The following is a 20,624-nucleotide window of genomic DNA, read 5'->3' on the forward strand; positions in this document are numbered from 1 at the left end:
AAAGATTAAGTGGCTTATCAATAGCATTACCAAGCCAGGACAGTTCTGAAACATATCATTTAGCACGTGATTCAGATGCAACCCTTATATAAGATTAATGAACATTTTCTTGATTTAGGCCAACACCATAATGTACATAGTTTCGTTTGCCAACAAATGGAGGGACAGTTATTAGATTCGCTAAATTTACAATTTGCGAAAGGGAAAATGAGAGCCTCTACCATGTAGAAACTAACAGATGCAGAGTAAGGCGCATGTTAGGAAAATGGCTAAGATGAGAAATTTAATCTCCATTGTAGGTTGCTTTTTTTCTTAAGAAAATTATGGTAGAATAAAACAGGTTTTATAATTTCATAGCAACTATGATTATCACGATTAGGGAAAAGACAGCTGAGACTGGACTACAAATATTAAAAATGTGATTTTTAATAATATAAGTACAAAATTTTATTTCTTTATACAACTGTAATGGGATTTGGATCAAACCACTAGAATTTATTTAAAAAACAAAATAAAACAATGATATAAAAACTGCAAGAAGGTCTGAATCCAAAGTTTTTCCTCTAATAGTACCAAATACCACAAGGTACAGATTATTATACAAATGTGTACAAATTTTAAATACAAATACAGTAGGGCTAGGTTTCAAAGGAAAACAAACAAAAAGCAGGTCCTCGTCAAGATTTCATTAATGTATATAAATGACAACGCTAGGATTAATGTCTTCCTCTACTATCCATATCTTCCCCGCCCCTCCTAGATACCCTGTGTCAAACAGGAAACGTCTACAGATACAGAAGAGGCATGGTACAAGGTTCTAACACATGAAATCAAGTTAAGACTTCTGTTCCTCTTGATTTTCGTTCCCAAACAATCCTGTTTCTTTCTCTGTATTCCCAATTAAATCTTAAAACTGCTCTGGTGAGAAAGGGATTCAGCAGCCGGGCTACCCTTAAGCAACACAGCCCTGTGACAGTACTGGTGGGGCGAAGGGAAGAAATTAAATAGGATGCAGGCGGGCTACACTGTCCCCAAAGATTTACTTTGATGCTGTAGTGCTCTGTCTAGGCCAGGAGAATAAAGCACAGTAACTCAGAGCTTGGTGGTGGCAGAGACTCCCATACCAAATTTAAAAACCACCCTGAAGTGCTCAACTGTCTTCTTTCCAACTGGGAAGCAAAAGTCTGGTTCTTTGGAAATAAGGGCAGCTGGGGATGGTAATATTCCTCTTTATTATTCCTCTTCATTTTACTTTCTAGACATTATTGAAGGCCATGAAGTTCTTTATAAAGAATTAGAATCCTAACATGATTCATTTTGAGGTAAAATACCTTAAAATGTAGATGATTCAGAGTTATTGGAACAGACCAGGAGGAAGGAAGGAAAGAGGGAAGGAAGGAAGGAAAGAAGGGAAGGAGAAATAACACATCTGTATCTTCCACATGCTGTTGCTGGTGGAGGCTTCGTTATTAAATTATATATACAGAAATTTACAGGATAAATTAAAATCTAAGAGATTTTAAAGAGTTAAATACACATAATTAAAATATACATTCACACGCACACATAAATAAACCTACAAGAGAGAGAGTTTTGTTTTGTTTTTGCAATTCACTTATATGTGGAATGCAGAATATTGTGTATCTGCCCACCAGGGGAACCGATAAGATGAACCCCAAAATCATGCTGGGCAAAGTTTATCCATCACCACCAAGCAACTAAGCAGCATGGCTTGTGAGGACTTGGTGGTTTTCATGCTGCCAACGAAAGATACCAGCTCTTAAGTTTTGCAGACCAAATGTTCTGGGTTAGCTCAGAATGTAAGGAAGTCCAACTGGTGGCACTGACAGCTTCACGAACCCTCCAAGGTGTTTTCTGCTGCCTGGGCTCACGGAACTCCTTGGCCTCTGTTGAGGCCGCCAATGGTACCAACATTACAATAAATTTTGAGACATGGACATCTATATAGTAGGACTTGGAATGAACCCCCTAATGAATCACCTATAACTCATCTCCATAACTATAATGGGAACAATTTTATCACCTCCCACCTAGGTCACTTCAAATGGAAAGGCTTTGTATTTTCAGTTAACTGGCATCTTTCCATAATCTTTCTTATTACATTTCAGACTAAGACAGGTAAGGCAAATGGTCAGTGATGGGTCTGGAGGTCCAACTGAGTTTGGAAAATAATCACATTTTAGTTGTCCATAAAGAGATGCACTTGGCACCCAGAACAAGCCCCCAGCCCCCAAGTTACACTGATTTTTAAGGCAGATTTATCTACCACAGGAGAAAAAAGAATCCCAAGCCCGTATTCATGCCAAAATTTCCTCTTGGCTAAACCTTTGCCATTTCATAAAATTATTAAAAGCAAAGTAGTTACAGTCCTATGTATATATTATACATTATATATATATATATATATATGTATAGATGTATGTATAGATATAAAAATTTAAAACCTACACCCAGAGGCCAGTGAAGGAATCTGGAACAGTCATTATGTACACAAACCAGCAATGGTGTAGGACAAGGTTTCTGTCCCAGGATTCTTTGCTGTCACAGTCCAGGCATGATGTAAGCGATGTTGTCTAGTGTGTTTGACTGCAAAACAAAGAAAAAAGTTCAACTGAAGAGTTCTTTACCTTGGTTTCCTGAGACATGTTTCTTTGTTCAAGGAAAGAGGTAAGAAAAATCAAATGGAGTTAGAAAAACAGGCGAGAATGAAGGTGGCATCCTCTTGTTTGCTATGCTAGGAATTTTTCTGCTGACTTCTATTAATCCTAGGCAAAAAGAGGGAGACAATCCCTGCACTGCCTTTGTGTGTAGAACAGCAAACAAGAAACACAGGAGTTGCAATACCTTAAGGGCTAGAATGCTTCTCTCTTTAAGCGTTATTTTGGTAAATGGCTTGTTTTCTAGTTCAGTGAAAGCGCAGCATGCATTTGGTAACATAGCATCATGTTCCATGGACCAACAGATGAAGGAAGCACTATGTCACAAAGCGTTATGAGCCTGTCTCTGACAGTGCTCATTAAGGCAGGGCCTCTCTGACTCCCCATGGGTTTGACCCTAAAAATCCAAGGAAAACTCACCAAGACCTGTTTGGGACAGCCATTCAGTTCAGGTAGTTGTGTGGTGAGACATGCCAAGGGGCCGAGGGCACAGATAATGGAATCCAGAAGCACTGACAAACTGCCAGACACAGCCACCATACCCTGAAAAGGAGAGGAGGTCGTTGCTTGAGTCACACTCCTGATGCTCTCCTGTGTTCTGGCTGACTTCCTCACAAGTACTTTAAATCCTACGCAGTTCTAATCCTACAATTTGAAACTTTACAGCAGAAATGAAAAGATTACTTTGATAACTCTGTAAGTTGTCTAGAAAGAAAGCTTTTACAACACATTCCTGGGTTTCCTTTCTATAATCCTAGCCCATCTTACCTTCTACGGGACCTTGCGGGGGTCACATACTTAACTTCAGTCTCCTTCACAGGAACAGTAAAAAATGCTTTACCTACTCTGGAGAGCTGTTGCTAAGATTTGTGATTACGTATGCGAAGTATTATCTGTTATAAACTACACAAATACAGCTCATATGTGATTACTATGAGACTCCTACAACCCTACATGTATGTAGCTTTTGATAGGTCATGATAAAATTTGTCTACATTGAGTTGTTCACTCTCAAAAGAAGTGAATTTGGTTCATATTTTAACAATTTATGTAATTCACATTGTCTATATATTTGTGATTCAAAGAGGTAAGAAAGACTGTTGCCGCTGCCCAGTTCTTGTATAATCTGCTTTAACGAGAAGCACTGTGAGGACATGGCATGTTGGGAAGCAGCCCGGCAGAGTCCTTAAGAAGATGAGTTCTGGACTCGGGACTGCCTGGGTCCAGATCCTGGCTTCACGACTCACTGTTTTGTTCCTGGGCAAGCTGCTTACCGTGCTGCGCCTGTAAAATACTAACAGCATCTGCAGCAGAAGGGATTGACATCACAGATCCAATATCCTTGGGATGGTGTCTCATACATGGTTAAGTACTCAAAAGATATCAGTAATTATGACTATTATTACTAACGTCTTTATCTTCAAAGCTGCATTTCTGGCTGTCTTTTGGGTCTCTCCTTTTGGATATTTCTCAATCTCAACATGCTGTAAGGGAGAATAACCTTCCCACCCACATCTAGCCCTCCTTTTCGCATCCACTTCTCTGCCAAAGTCACCACTATTCACACAACTGCTCAGTCTCAAGGCCTAGCCACCACTGACTCTTCCCTTCCCTCACCCTCCTTGTCAACATCTCCCCTCTATACTTTCTGAGGGCAGCAGTACAGTAAGAGGTTAAGAGGCCGGGCCCTGACACTGCAAATTCACGTCCCTGTTTTTTTTTTTTTTTGAGACGGAGTTTCGCTCTTGTTACCCAGGCTGGAGTGCAATGGCGCGATCTCGGCTCACCGCAACCTCTGCTTCCTGGGTTCAGGCAATTCTCTTGTCTCAGCCTCCTGAGTAGCTGGGATTACAGGCATGTGCCACCATGCCCAGCTAATTTTTTGTATTTTTAGTAGAGACGGGGTTTCACCATGTTGACCAGGATGGTCTCGATCTCTCGACCTTGTGATCCACCCGCCTCGGCCTCCCAAAGTGCTGGGATTACAGGCTTGAGCCACCGCGCCCGGCACGTCCCTGTTTTATCACTTAGGGGCTGAACTCTTGAGAAAGTGACTTCACCTTTCTAAGTCTGTTTATTTTTCTGCAAAACAGGGGGAACAAAAATCCTGCCTCACAAAGCTGTAGTGTAAATTAAATAATTCATATTAAGCACTCTGAACCAAAGCTGGGTGAGTAAACATTTAATAAAATGTTATATACGGGGAAGATAATAGCTAAAAAAACCCAAAAATGTCAGTAATTAGTAATATTATTCCATTACCTTTGCCCTATAGTTACTTACAGCTAATTTATCTTTGTCACATCTAGACCAGGATTATTGTTATAACTTCTCCCCAATTCTGGTCTCTTTTCACTTCCAATTTAAAATAAAAAGATATTCTCAGAGAAAAGTAAAAGAGCTCTGATCACATCCCTTCCTACTCTAAAAACTCCTGTAGTTCCTTAATAGTAAAGTATACACACTTCACAATGTCTATGAAGTCCCTCTGCAATTTGGGTTTTAGTCTTTAACTTTCTTAGGAGAGAGATATATATATGTATTTTTATTTTTATTTTTTTGAGACAGGGTCTCACTCTGTTGCCCAGGCTGGATGAAGTGCAGTGGTATGATCTCAGCTCACTGCAACCTCTGCCTCCTGGTTCCAGCAATTCTCTTGCTTCAGCCTCACAAGTAGCTGGGATCACAGGAATGTGCCACCACAACTGGCTAATTTTTGTATTTTTAGTAGAGATGGGTTTTGTCATGTTGGCCAGGCTGGTTTCGAACTGCTGGCCTCAAGTGATCCTCCCACCTTGGCTCCTAAAGAGCTGGGATTACAGGCGTGAGCCACAGTGCTGGGCCTCTAGCCTTAATTTTCTAACTTACGCATCGTATGTTCCAGTTTTACCGCTAGAATGATGAATGTTAACTTATTGCTGAACATCTCATTTTGATAATTGTATGTCCATTATGATGTACATAAAAAAATAGAATATAACCCTTGAGACATCAAGAATGTCACTGTAAAAGCACAGACAAGTTTATTTAAACAAAACTATAAAGTAAATAATAATTTAAGTGGTATGTGGAAATTGTAAAACTGCAGGAATATATGCAAATGATTAAATTCAGGTGGACTAGAGGGGGAATGGGGAATAATTGCTAATGGGTACAGGGTTTCTTTTAGGGGTAATAATATGTTTTGGAATGAGACAGTAGTGATTCACAATTCTGTGAATGTACAAAAAAATCACTAAATTCTGCACTTTAAAAGGGTGAACTTTGTGCTTACTAAACTAAATGAAACTATCTGGGAAAATTCGGAATATGCTTAAAACAAACTATTTTTACTTCTAACTTTTTATGAAGTGTAAGACTGATTAAATATAACAAGTAATTCACAGAATCTTTCTTCTGGAAATACCTATATCCATTCAGATATTGAGCCTATATGAAAGTACTGAAGTTCTTTTGACTGCTGCTAAATTTTTTGAAACTAGCCAAAGAATTTAGATTCAGCTTTGGCTCTTGTGGCCTTTGGCATTTTATTTGTTGGGTTATAATTCAGTTTCTACATAGAAGCAAGTGATTGGTTTTTACATTCCTACACTAAATTTCTTAGCTTAAAAATGGCTTTAGTAGCTTAGACTGACTTCTTTGATGAAATGTCTTATTAGAACTTGGTGAAAAGCAAAACTACTATACTCTGAGTTAGCTAAGAAGACAACGTAGTTAGAAACTGAATATGGTAATAGAAACAAAACACGACAGCTGTGTGACTTTGAAATTGAAGCTTAAAAAGACAAAAATCTCCCTAGGGCACATAGCACTGTATAATTTAAGTGCAGGGGAATGAAGAGTTGGGAACCTTAACTTCTCCATTTGCTACCTATTTTCTTAGGTAAATAAGGAACTCTTAATCTCCTATACAACTGCATCTCTCTATTCAAGACACTGCTGGAAATGCACAGAAAAATTCAAAGTCTCTTAGTAGTAGAAGTAATCAAAATTGCTTTGGAATTTGTACTCATACTTTCTCTTATTTATTTATTTTTTTTTAAGACATAGGGTCTTGCTCTGTCACCCAGGCTGGAGTGCAGTGTAACAATCACGGCTTACTGCAGCCTTTGAGCTCCTGAGCTCAAGCAATCCTTCTCTCTCAGTCTCCTGAGCAGGTGGGACTACAGGTGTGTACCACCATGCGTCGCTGATATTTTATTTTATTTTTTTAGAAATGGGGTCTTGCTACATTGCCCAGGCTGCTCTCCAACTCCTGGCCTCAAGCAATCTTCCTGCCTTGGTCTCCCAAATTGCTCGAATTACAGACATGGGCCACTGTGCCCAGCCTCCACTGCATTTTTATCCCCCCTTTTTTTTTTGAGATGGAGTCCTGCTCTGTCATGAGGCTAGAGTGCAGTGGCATGATCTCAGCTCACTGCAATCTCAGCCTCCTGTGTTCAAGTGATTCTCCTGCCTCAGCCTCCTGAGTAGCTGGGACTACAGGTGTGCACCACCATGCCCAGCTAATTTTTATATTTTTAGTAGAGACAGGGTTTCACAATGTAGGCCAGGTTTCTTGACCCTGTGATCTACCCATGTTGGCCTCCCAAAGTGCTGGGATTACAGGCATGAGCCACCACACCTGGCCCACATTTTTATTTATTTTTTTAGTGTACATATATTTTTGAGATGGAGTCTCATTATGATGACCAGGCTGGTCTCGAACTCCTGGCCTCAAGCGATTCTCCTAGCTAGGCCTCCCAAAGTGCTAGGATTATAGGTGTGAGCCACTGCGCCCAGCCTCCATTACATTTTTAAAAAATAAAAATAAGTTACAGGGTATTCCAACTTCTTTTTGGGCCATTGTTTCAACAAGATATCATTAGAGAAACTTTTGAGCGCTAACAGGTAGACTGCAAATCTCTAGATATTTCTGTTACCATTATCTCTTCTTTATCACTGCATCCTGATTATCTGGAATAATTTAGCATAAAGTAGAAGATCAATAAAATAAATGTATGTAAAATGAGCAAATGAATCCAAATTATATGGGAAACGGTAGTCATGCTGCTGACAGTTGTATTCACCTCAGTTTCCTGCAGACGGTGTCCAATGAGGCTTAGGGACTCTCCCAGCAGCTGAAGATGAGCAGCGACATCAATGGGCTCTGTCTCGGGGGCTTTGGCTGGTGAGGCTGGTAAGAGCATGGTGGTGGGTGGGGACTTCTTCTGGGGTGACAGTACTCCTACAGAAGAGGCTGAGAACAGAGCAATGAGGTAGATAGGTAAAACTTGCCTATAGCCTTGAACACCACAAAACTGTTCTTCCTGATTTTTCCTTTTTATGAACTATACCAGGCATTAGCAAAACTGTGGCCTGTGGGCTAAATTCAGTCCATGGTCTCTTTTTTTATGGCCTGTAAGCTAAGATGGTTTTACATTCTTAGAGTGTAATAAAAAACAAAGAATATGTGACAGAGAATGCATACAGCACACAAGGCCTATAATATTTACTCTCTGGACCTTTAAAGAAAATGTTTGCTGACTTCTGATTTACAATTTCTAAATTTGAACATCTCTTTTTGATGGCCTGTAACATTCAGTAATAATACCTGAGAACAAGGTCTGCTTTTAGTATTGCAAGCTGTTTTCCCAGTTTCTTAGCAAGGAAGCAGAATTCCTAAGCTTTAGAGAAAAGCGGGAAGGGGATGTGGTCACTACCTTTGACTTTCACGGAACCTTCTGAGCTGGAGGCTTTCCTTTTCACAGTTGTGGCTTCTGCTTTGTTCTGTTTGTGCTGCAGATACTGAGCTTTTTGCTTCCAAATCTGCAATCACATCAGTGAACACTAAATTAGATTTAAAAGGACAAAAAAGTAAAAGGAAAAGCAGTCATGAAAGAACAAAATGGAGAAAAAAAAAGGCAATAGCAGGAGGCGAGCAGAGAGAGAGTTAATGCTAACTTTTAAGATGGGGGTCACTGAACTGACTTCACAGAGCTGATTACATTAATATCTTAGTAGTGGACTATAAACACTCCTCAGTGCTAATGGTCAATTCTCTGCACTGATTTTTAGATCATTCTAAGTTGAAATGTAAAGTCACAGATTAAACAACTGGCTCAATATAATGTCTATGTGGTTCTTCTAACCTGCTGGTTGGCAATACCAAAACAATAGCATGATAACAAGAACACGGAAAACAAACCCTAAGGATTATCTATCTGAGTGAAAAATGGTTGTTCATCTAGATGACATCCAGCTCCTATATGACCTTCATATCACATATCATCCACCTGCACAGTGTCAATGACTCAGGTATGACCGTTTATCAGTGTCTTACTAGCTTCTTGATAGTAGGGTACATTATTTGGTAATGGTTGATGAGGATGATGACCTTGGACCTGGTTACCTACTAAGGACATTTTTGTGCCTTTTTTTTTTTTTTGAGACGGAGTCTCACTCTGTCACCCAGGCTGGAGTGCAGTAGCATGATCTCGGCTCACTGTAACCTCCGCCTGCTAGGTTCAAGCCATTCTCCTGCCTCAGCCTCCAGAGTAGCTGGGACTACAGGGACATGCTACCATGCCCATCTAATTTCTGTATTTTTAGTAGAGATGGGGTTTCACCATATTGGCCAGGCTGGTCTTGAACTCCTGACCTTGTGATCTGCCTGCCTCGGCCTCCCAAAGTGCTGGGATTACAGGCGTGAGCCACTGCAGCCGGCTCTCATGCTTTTATTGTTTTCAGTGACTACTAAGTGGGTAACTTTCCTCAGTTTTCAGACTACGGCTGATTACTAGGTGTTTGCAGTAAAGGGCTCTGATTTTAGACTTTCTTTTAACACTTTACTCCCTAACTAAAATCATCTTTTGGCTCAAATGTAACACTGATGGAAAAAATTAGACCAGATTAGAAAAGACAGCCTTGCTATAGCTAAATCCTCATGTACAGTGAATTGACACTAACGGTGTTAAATGTTCTCTGCTAAACCATTTTCTATTGATTTGTAATTTTCTTCACTATTTTCAGTGCTGTCTGGTTGGTCTATGGAAGAATTACATATTTTGGAAGGCAAACAGCAATGAAAAATATGTTGTAAAGTGTACTTACCAGTTTATCTTTTTCTGGCAATTGCTTCCATACCTCAGCCAGTTTTTTACTAAGTTCCCCAAAATCTGGCATAAAAGAATAAAACAATACAGTAAAGCGCTGGCTATTAACAAAACGGAAGATTGATGAGAGTGAAAACTGAAAAAGGGTTTTGAATGTCAGGTTAAATATCGCAAGGTTCTTTCAGAAAACCAACTCCAACCCCATCACTTTTCTTCTGATTTTTTTCTATAGAGAAGGGGATGTTCTGATGATCATGAGACAGTCTCAACTCCTAACACATCTACACCCTAGGGATTTATTCCTTAAGCATCTTTCTGGTGTCTTTTTTTTGAGACTGAGTCTGGCTCTGTTGCTCAGGCTGGAGTGCAGGGGTGTGATCATGGCTCACAGCAGCCTCAACCACTGGGCTCAAACGACCCTGTCACTTCTGCCTCCCAAGTAGATGGGACCACAAGCATGGGCTACCACACCCAGCTAATTTTTAAAAATTATTATTTGTAGAGATGAGGTCTTACTATGTTGCCCAAGCTGGTCTCAAACTCCTGGGCTCCAGCAGTTCTCCTGCCGCGGCCTCCCAAAGTGCTGAGGTTACAGGCATGAGCCACTGCAACTCTGCCTCTACTATCTTTAATTTGATCCCACAATACAAGGCCTATCAACTTAGGTTAAAAAGAATGTGTAGAATTTGATAAAAGATGTTAGGCTTTTACCAAATTTCTGAGCGATTAGAACCAAAGAAGGATTTTCCTGTAGCAGCTCAGAAGCAATCCTCTAGATGTGTAATCTTACCCTTCTACTGTATAACAGTTTCATGCTTTATAAAGCATATTCATGTGGGCCTCATTGCAACCTTTTGGAGTGAGTTAGGCGGCAATTGGACACATTAGGCAAATGAAATCTGTAGAGTTTAAGTGACACTTGTCCAAGGTCTCTGGGTATGGTGTTTTTCTCACCTCACTAACTTCTAATACAGAGACAAATATGGATGGTCCCTGACTTACAGTGGTTTGACTTTTGATTTTTCAACTTTATGAGGATGCAAAAGCAATATGCACTCAGTAAACACTGTACTTCTAGTACCCAAACAACCATTGTATTTTTCACTTTCAGTACATTATTCAAAACATTACACAAGATATTCAATACTATTATAAAACAGGCTTTGTGTTCAATGCCTTTGCCCAAGTGTAGGCTACTGTAAACGTCTTGAGCACATTTAAGATGGGCTCAGCTAAGCTATGATTCTGTAGGCTAGGTGTATTCAATTTTTTTTTTTTTTTTTTTTTTTTGAGACGGAGTTTCGCTCTTGTTACCCAGGCTGGAGTGCCATGGCGTGATCTTGGCTCACCGCAACCTCCGCCTCCTGGGTTCAGGCAATTCTCCTGCCTCAGCCTCCTGAGTAGCTGGGATTATAGGCATGCGCCACCATGCCCAGCTAATTTTTTTGTATTTTTAGTAGAGACGGGGTTTCACCATGTTGACCAGGTTGGTCTCGATCTCTCGACCTTGTGATTCACCCGCCTCGGCCTCCCAAAGTGCTGGGATTACAGGCTTGAGCCACCGCGCCCGGCCCAATTCTTTTTTTTTTTTGAGACAGACTCTTGCTCTGTAAGGCTGGAGTGCAGTGGTATGATCTCGGCTCACTGTGACCTCTGCCTTTTGGGTTCAAGTGGTTTTCTTGCCTCAGCCTCCTGAGTAGCTGGGCCTACAGGTGTGCACCACCATGGCCAGCTAATTTTTGTATTTTTACTTTTATTAAAAAAAATTTTCTTTTTTTTTTTTGAGATGGAGTTTTGCTCTGTCGCTCAGGCTAGGGTGCAGTGGTGTGATCTCAGCTCTGCCTTTTGGGTCAAGTGATTCTCCTGCCTCAGCCTCTCGAGTAGCTGGGATTATAGGTGCGCACCACCATGCCTGGCTATTTTTGTATTTTTAATAGAGATGGGGTTTCACCATGTTGGTCAGGCTGGTCTCGAACTCTTGACCTTGTGATCCAACCACCTCGGCCTCCCAAAGTGCTGGAATTACAGGCATGAGCCACCGCACCTGGCCCATTTTTTTAACATAGCCTCCTGAGTAGCTGGGATTACAGGCATGTGCCACCATGCCTGGCTAATTTTGTATTTTTAGTAGAGATGGGGTTTCTCCATGTTGGTCAGGCTGGACTCCAACTCCTGACCTTGTAATCCACCCACCTTGGCCCCCCAAAGTGCTGGATTACAGGTGTGAGCCACCATGCCCAGATAATTTTTGTATTTTTAATAGAGACAGGGTTTCACCACGTTGGCTAGGATAGTCTCGAACTCCTGATCTCGTGATCCACCCACCTCAGCCTCCTAAAGTGCTGGGATTACAGGCCCGGCCTTAAATGCAATTTTGACTTACAACATTTTCAGCTTTCAATGGGTTTAGCAGGATGTAACACTATCATAAGTTGAAGAGCATCTTTACGACATTATAATGAAAGACATCTCATTAAAACTTTATATCCAAGGACAGTTCAAGGAGAAGGCCAGTTATAGAATATTTGAAATAAACAACTGTGTATTTATGTGCATTTATGTGTGTGCTTTATAACATTTATATTTACATAGTTTGCCACCTTATCAGATTAAGAGGTATGTGTAGAAAGCTCATCTCTCTTACGGATGAGGTAAACTAAAGGCAAAATCTAAAGTGATTTGCAGACTGAGGAAAGAAACAAGATTTATGCTCTAATGCTACAGGAAGAAGAAATTAATTGCACTGCTTCAAGATATAAATGGAAAGCAAAAGCGCTAAAGATGCGAAATGCTCTTACCTATACCTGGATGGTCAGCCACAATGGTCACGCGATACTCTTTACAGAACACCTGGTAGGCCGACATGTTCTTCTTTTTTGGCTAGTACCACACAGAAGATACAACAGGGTAAGACTTGATTAGAACCCAAGTTTAGGAACGCTGAATCCATAGTAATAAAATAGAAAGATACCTAAATTTTTTAATCAAGGTAAGAGTTTGAAACTACTAACCAGCTTTCCTAAACAGGATAATATACATACATACATATATATACATATATATACATATATATATATATATATATATATATATATATATATTTTTTTTTTTTTGAGACGGAATCTTGCTCTTTTGTCCAGGCTGGAGTGCAGTAGTGCAGTCTCAGCTCAGTGTAACCTCTGTCTCCTGAGTTCAAGTGATTCTTCTGCCTCAGCCTCTTGAGTAGCTGGGATTAGAGGTGACTGCCACCATGCCTGGCTGATTTTTATTTTTATTTATTTATTTATTTATTTATTTTGAGACGGAGTTTCGCTCTTGTTACCCAGGCTGGAGTGCAATGGCGCGATCTCGGCTCACCGCAACCTCCGCCTCCTGGGTTCAGGCAATTCTCCTGCCTCAGCCTCCTGAGTAGCTGGGATTACAGGCACGTGCCACCATGCCCAGCTAATTTTTAGTATTTTTAGTAGAGACGGGGTTTCACCATGTTGACCAGGTTGGTCTCGATCTCTCGACTTCGTGATCCACCCGCCTCGGCCTCCCAAAGTGCTGGGATTACAGGCTTGAGCCACCGCGCCCGGCCTGATTTTTATATTTTTAATAGAGATGGGGTTTTACCATGTTGGCCAGGCTGGTCTTGAACTCTTGACCACAGGTGGATTCACCCACCTTGGCCTCCCAAAGTACTGGGATTATAGGCGTGAGTCACTGCACCTGGGCAGGATAATAAATTTTTAATCCACGTTACTTATCACTCAGGGATGAACATCAGTTTTAATTTTAATAGGTAAAAGCCACATGCTATATTATTTGCAAAGACTTTCCTTCTCCCTATGTACAATACCATGTTACATATTTCTTTCAGAATTAAGTGCTAAGGAAATCTTTACCACTCCTGTGGTGTCTATTTTTCTCATCTTTGAAAATCAGAACCACATAATTTCCTTTTAAACTTTGGAGCCAGAAACCCAAGAGCCAAATCTGTGTTCTTTTTGTTTCTCTGGTTTTGATTTCTAATCTTGCAATTTCTGTTATCTTGCTTTTACTGTCATTTGTAGCTTTTCGTGATTGGATTATTTACATTCTTTGGGTTCAAGGTGAGAAGTCAAATAAATGAAGACAATTCTTTGGTAGTCCTTGTCAGATGCAACTCCTTCACTTCAACAAACTGCTCTGAGGCATGTTTGTTCTTCGCTACATTCTGACAATGCCAAAAGGAATATATGATTTTTGAGAAACAAAATCAAATTATTTTTAAAGTCAGTTCAACAAGAGACATATAAAACAGATTATATTTCTATGCACTCCATTTTATTATTATACATGGGCTTAGGGGAAAAAGTTAAGTTTTTCCTATGTATAAAGGGGCATGCAGTTAGATTCATTTGTCCAAATTTCTCATTGTAACGATAGGAAAAAAATTTCGAGGAACTGTAGCTTGCTGAGGGTATCACCACTAAGTTGGTAATAACAAACCCTGGCAGTTATAACTATAACTCAGGTAGCCCTGACTTTCAGGGCCATGCATTATGGGACCAAGAAAGAATATATGTTGCTCTCTTACAGAAAAAATTACTATTTAAAATAAAGAAAGGGTTATCACTTAATAACCTTAATCTAAGACAAATATTTTCAGTATGGCTTTCCTCAAAAACTCATCTGGAAGCATCAAAATATGATTCTCAGTCTTTTATCTACTCCTAGACCTTTCTGGTCCTATAGTTATTAAAATGACACAAATGTCTGGTGCTTTAAAAGCCCTTGGGAGCTTCTGTTTGCCTTAAGAGTCAGGTTTTGTGATGGAAAACAAACCAGCCACACAGTCCTCCTGCCTCATAACTACAGTGTTGTATCTTGCTTTAAACCAAGCTTGATCGTGCACTCTGCTTAGCTACCTTAGTTCTTCATGTTGTTTTCATAAAGTAACGACTCTCAAAGGACAAAGACTGGCTGAACTGATGGCAATAAAAAGCTTATGTGACGACTCTGACTTTAATTCCAAAAGCAATTCTGAAATCATTTGATGAAAAGAAACATTCCTAGAACACCTTCCAAGGTAACTGGCTTTGAATGAGATAGCACTTATTTAAAGATAAAATTTGTGGCATGTTTGTTAAATTTCATACTAATCAAATTTTAATAATGGCTTATCTATATGCCTGACATTTACTAGAATACATGATGAAATAATAATCTGTGGAAATCTATACATTGCCAAATCTTTCCCAACTGTAGAATCAATCTCACTATTAAATACTGAGAACATCAGAAAGTACATATGCTTGAGAGATTTCATAGCTTGTGTTCGGCCATATTATAAAACTTGCAAGGAAGGCGTTTAACAATGTTTTCTCAAACACAATATAATACCGTAAAAGGTTAATGTTCCTATTCTATAAGGCTATCCATAGCTGTCACACTAACTGCAATTCTTGGCCAATATACTACAGATCCAAATTCACATACTGAAGAAAAGGGTTTCCTTCATAACTCTTATAAAGGACTTTATTCAATTATGTAGAAAGTAGATTAGCATTTATTCAGTACCTGTGCTGGGTGGTGGTCTAGTAAGTAGTTAGGAGGGTAAGCTTTTGAAGCCCAGATCTAATTCTAAGGCAGTTAAGCTACATAAAATAGTGGAAAACACAAGAAATTTAAAGTTTAAATACCCAAAATCTTGTCTCAGCTTCACCATATACTAATTATTTGATCCTGAATAAAACATATGGGAAATAGACAGCTTTTCTGATATGTGGTATTAGAAGTATTTTAATGGCAATGAAGGAAAAGCAGAGACTAAGATTTCAAAGGTAAGAGAAAAAAGGTAACCCATTAAAGTATTCTACTGTTCATTTATTAAGATGTATTTACTGAGTATCCGTACGTGCCAGACACTGGGAATACAGATAAGGATCAGACACAGGATCTAACCAATGAGGCAGTTAGATATGTCGTTCTAATAAAATACAGTGCTGTTATAGGAAAAGCACTGGGTGCTATGGGAACACGTAGAAGGAGTACCTTACCAAATGAGGGAGTCAAAGAAAGCCTTCTGGAAGAAGTGACATTTAATGTAAACCTGAGAGGTGGGTAGAAATAGGCAGATTAAGGGCGGTTAAGAGTGTTCTCGGCAGAGGAAACAACATGGGGGCACATTCATCAAAGAAGAAGAGGTAAGAGATGATGTTAGAGAACAGGCAGCGCCCATACATGAAGGCTATGTCACCCATATGAGAGCATATGGATTCTGTCTGGAAGAAGCCATTCAAATACTTTAAACAGGAAGTTAAACACTCAGGGTTACACTCAAGGACTCTGGAGAACAAACCAAAGAAGAACAAAAGCAAAGGAAGGAAGACCAGTCAGGAGGCTGCGGCAGGAGGGCGGGTGAGGAATGATGCTGAGGGCCTGCAATCGAGACGGCACGGCTGGGAGAAAAGCAAATAACCTGGGAAGGAGGAAGATGTGACAGGATTTATGAGTGTGGCCAAATGACTCTGAAGACCAGGGACCAGTCCATCTGTGTTAGAATCCTGACCATACCATTTGCTAGTTACACTAATTGCTTCATGTTCCTGACATCCCATTTCTCTACAAGTAAAACTTGGATAACACCATTGAACTCAAAAGTGGGAGTCACTCCATTGGTGTGTGGCACTTCAGTAGGTACTTGATGTTATTTTTGTGGCAGGCGGAATTACAAGATGGCACTCAAGGCCCCTGCTCTGGCGTTTGCATTCCTGTATGTGGCGGGGAGACCCCCAAATGCCGAGACAAGGGTCTGAAGCCTCAGCCTGTTCCCACATGAATACAGAACTAGAAAAGAATTAGAGATATAGTTACATAGTTATTCCTATATATAATCATAAATAATCACAGTTATTCACATGTAATCACAGAAATATATCTACTCAATATAACCTTTTACTTTTACTAATGATTATTAGCTTATGAAGCAAGAAACTGAGGTGACGTTGTCAACAAAGTGATCCTAAGGCAAGATGCTCTAAGCCCTCTGTCACACCCGCATAAGGGCTGCTGGAGGGCGCCTCGGCTGTGCGGCAGCGCCAGCGCTGGGAAAGCACCTGCTGTTTAGCCAGCTAGGGAAGGAGACGTCCGAGATCTCCTTCCTCAGGGGAGTTAGGAGAAAACTCCGCTTCTCCAAGCTCTTGCGGTAGGCCTGATGGCTGTCAGGGAGGCCCACAGACATCTGCGGGCTTAACTGTCTCTACATGGTGCTGTGCTTCAGCAGTCACGTTCCATGTCTACTTTCACGCTCCGTTTCTGCACCTGGCCCCTCTTTTTCTTCGAAGATAGAATCAGTAATAGTAACATAAATCTTAACGTCTTTATTCTTTCTTGATGAGTATGAGAAAAGTGCTGACACGTTAGGTTTACTCCTAGCCTCAGCTACTTCAAAGACCTGGGCCCCTATCTCCAAGACACGATTGACCTGACCCTATCACGGACCACCGTTACCTCACCCTACCTACCCTGCCCCCTGCTTTGTACTCAATAAAAGTCAGTGTGTCCAGGCAGTCGGAGCCACTGCTGGACTCCCGTGCTTTGACTGGTAGTGTACATCTGGGCCCAAACTCTGTTTTCTCTTTCTTGGTGTCTTGTGTCGTATTTCCACAGTTTCTTGTCTCCACACCTGTAGGGAGGGGCTCACAGGACCCTGAATGGCTGGACCCTGCACCCATAAGTGTGGGCAAGACATGGTCATATTATATTATATGGCAAAGGGGATTTTGTAGATGTACTTAAAGTCTCTACTGAGTTGACTCTGAGTTAGTCAAAAGGGAGATTATTCTGACTGAGTCTGATCGTAGCAGTGAGCACATAAAAGAGATAAGAAGCCCAACAAGTTATTCTGAAGACATCAACTGATTCTAAAGTTTGTGTGAAGAGGCAACAGACCCAGAACGGACAACACAGTATTGAAGAACAAAGTTGGAGGACTGACACTGCCATATCTCAATACTACGATGAAGCTACAATAAAAAAGACAGTGTGGCACTGGTGAAAGAAGACACAGATACATCAGTGGAACAGAACAGAGGGCCCAGAAACAAATCTACCTAAATACAGTCAACTAATCTTTGACAAAGGAGCAAGGACAATACGATGAAGTAGTATTTTCGACAAATGATACTGGGGCAACTGGAAACCCACATGTGTGCAGACACTCAGGGTGGTGGCAAAAATATTAGAGAAAGTTACAGAATATAGTTACAAACTTTCTTGGAAGGCCAAGAAGTTTGCATAGTTTCAGTAGAGGTTTTGGCTGAAGGCAGCCTAAATCCCCTTTACGCTCAGTTAACAAGAAAAGCAAATAGCTAGGGTATGTATGGGAGTTTACCTGACTAACTTGGTTTACTCATGTGGCCTTAAGACTAACCTCTGAGCTGGATGGCTCTCTCGGGGAGGTTCAGCAGGGATATTATCCACTAATGGTGTTTGATTTAGGCACTGGAACCTGTCCTTTAATCTTCCGATCTTCAACCTCTAGTGGTGCTGACTGAAGCCTTTGTCAATTAAATTTTCCTGAATAAACACTAGTCTCACTGGCTGATGAGGGCTGGTGGTTTCAACTGTTTACAGCACTCTCCAGGATGCCTGCAAGCTGCCTGGACACACTCAGTAGAACTGGCAAAGCATGATATCGGTGTGTCAGCATACTTCATTCATCCGTCACTGAGTCAGGGTCTGCAGGACAGACCCCCCGAAAGTGACTCCGACACATATGCCAAAAAAAAAAAAAAAAAGAAAAGGACTCAACACAGACCTTACCCCCTTCACAAATTAACTCAAAATAAGCTTCAGACCTAGATGCCAACTACAAAACTCCTGGACGGTAACACAGGAGATGATCTTAAGTTTGGCAAATGCTTTTTAGAAACAGAAATCAAAGACATAATCCATGAAAGGAGGAAATGATTAACGGGGCTTCATTAAAATTAAAAACTTTTGTTTTATAAAAGACACTTAAAAAATGAAAAGATAATCCATAGACAGAAATATTTGCAAGGGGCATAGCTGAAAAAGGACTATTATCCAAAAGCTGATAAAGAATTATTATTCAAAAATCCCTCTCTCTCTTTTTTTAAGTTTTTTTTAAGACATCTCACTCTGTCACCTAGGCTAAAGTGCAGTGCAATCATAGCTCACTAGTCTTGAATTCATGGATTCAAGTGATTCCCTGGCTTCTTGAGTACTTAAGACTATGAGTGCATGCCACCATGCCTGGCTAATTTTTTTTTTTTTTTTTTTGAGACGGAGTTTCGCTCTTGTTGCCCAGGCTGGAGTGCAATGGCACGATCTTGGCTCACCGCAACCTCCGCCTCCTGGGTTCAGGCAATTCTCCTGCCTCAGCCTCCCGAGTAGCTGGGATTACAGACACACGCCACCATGCCCAGCTAATTTTTTGTATTTTTAGTAGGGACGGGGTTTCACTATGTTGACCAGGATGGTCTCGATCTCTTGACCTCGTGATCCACCTGCCTCAGCCTCCCAAAGTGCTGGGATTACAGGCGTGAGCCACTGCGCCCGGCGCCTGGCTAATTTTATAATTTTTTGAAGAGATGCAGTCTTGCTATTGCCACAGTGAGACTCCAACTCTACAAACAATTTAAAAGATTAGCTTGGTGTGGTCATGTGTGCTTGTAGTCCCAGCTACTCAGGAGGCCGAGGTGGGATAACTGATTGAGCCCAGGAGTTTGAGGCTGTAGTGAGCTAGGATTGCACCTTTGCACTCCAGCCTGGGTGACAGAGTGAGACCCTATCTCAAAAATAATATCATTAAAAATAAATAAAATGTAAAAGCCCCAGACCCCAGGTGGTGGTTTGGAAGGGGCTTAATGACATTTTCCTGGGTAGGCTCATTCCTGAGAGTATGTATTCACTCACTCATTCATTCAGGCAAGAAATACTGAAGGTTTTGAGGACTCAATGGCAAATGAGACAGGCCAAGATCCTTGTCCAAATGGGGCTGAGATCCTAGTGGGGGAGGTGGATATTATAGAATAGGCATCCCCAAACTACGGCCTGCGGGCTTCATGCGGCCCCCTGAGGCCATTTATCCGGCCCCCTGCCACACTTCAGGAAGGGGCACCTCTTTCATTGGTGGTCAGTGACAGGAGCACAGTATGTGGCGGCCCTCCAACGGTATGAGGGACAGTGAACTGGCCCCCGTGTAAAAAGTTTGGAGACGCCTGTTATAGAAGTATGGAGTACATTTAGAAAGATTTTGATTCAAAGTGGTTAAAATAAAAACTTTGGTGTAGAAACCTTACTTATCTGCTAGCTGTCCTTTTAGCCAGATCAGATTTGGGAAGATCAGTCAGGTTACCTCAGAAGAGCATCAGGTGATAGAATGGTTGCAAGCACAGGCTCCAAAGCCAGGACTTTTATAACATCTGCTTTTGCACCTTAGAGGCCCTGTTTTCTTTCTGGTTCTTAACTATTTTCCAAATATGTGAGGTAACTGCAGAGTTTGGTTCCTAAAGGTGGGAGGTTATATTAAGGCAGGGCCTTATATGCATAAAACACAGTCTCCTTGCTTAGTCTAATATATGAAATGAATGGTTAAAAACAAAATTTTAAAAATGTTTTCAAGCATATTTTCTGCTTTTGAAGAACTTAAGATGTAAGTGAAAGTAACTGTAACAGCTGACATTTACTAAGCCATGCCCTGTGCTAAGCGTGTTACATGTACCACCTAATTTAATCTAACCCCAATTTGCAAATGAGCAGAAGCGAGAAAGCAATCTCTGGAGAACAGCCCTAGTAAGTAGCAGACGAGAGGAAGAATCCAAGTCTGCTGAATTTGAGTCAAAGATGTATCATGACACCG

At 40.8% G+C, this 20,624-nt stretch overlaps 1 protein-coding gene across 4 annotated transcripts in view; it reads right to left on the reverse strand.

Moving 5' to 3' along the window:
• Window positions 1-857: 857 nt before the first annotated feature.
• Window positions 858-20,624, reverse strand: part of HMGXB4 (HMG-box containing 4) — a 34,997-nt gene continuing 15,230 nt past the window's right edge. For all 4 annotated transcript variants that reach the window (XM_039463197.2, XM_039463194.2, XM_039463195.2 and 1 more), the window contains 6 exons: window positions 12,571-12,652; window positions 9,771-9,835; window positions 8,381-8,486; window positions 7,748-7,917; window positions 3,099-3,221; window positions 858-2,607 (listed from right to left, as the gene is read on the reverse strand). In XM_039463197.2, the coding sequence (XP_039319131.2) occupies window positions 2,563-2,607; window positions 3,099-3,221; window positions 7,748-7,917; window positions 8,381-8,486; window positions 9,771-9,835; window positions 12,571-12,652 (591 nt within the window). In that variant the 3' untranslated portion in view covers window positions 858-2,562. The remainder of the gene's footprint in view (window positions 2,608-3,098; window positions 3,222-7,747; window positions 7,918-8,380; window positions 8,487-9,770; window positions 9,836-12,570; window positions 12,653-20,624) is intronic.

This window comes from Saimiri boliviensis, chromosome 21 (genome assembly GCF_048565385.1).
Source record: "Saimiri boliviensis isolate mSaiBol1 chromosome 21, mSaiBol1.pri, whole genome shotgun sequence".
Taxonomy (NCBI): Eukaryota; Metazoa; Chordata; class Mammalia; order Primates; family Cebidae; genus Saimiri; species Saimiri boliviensis.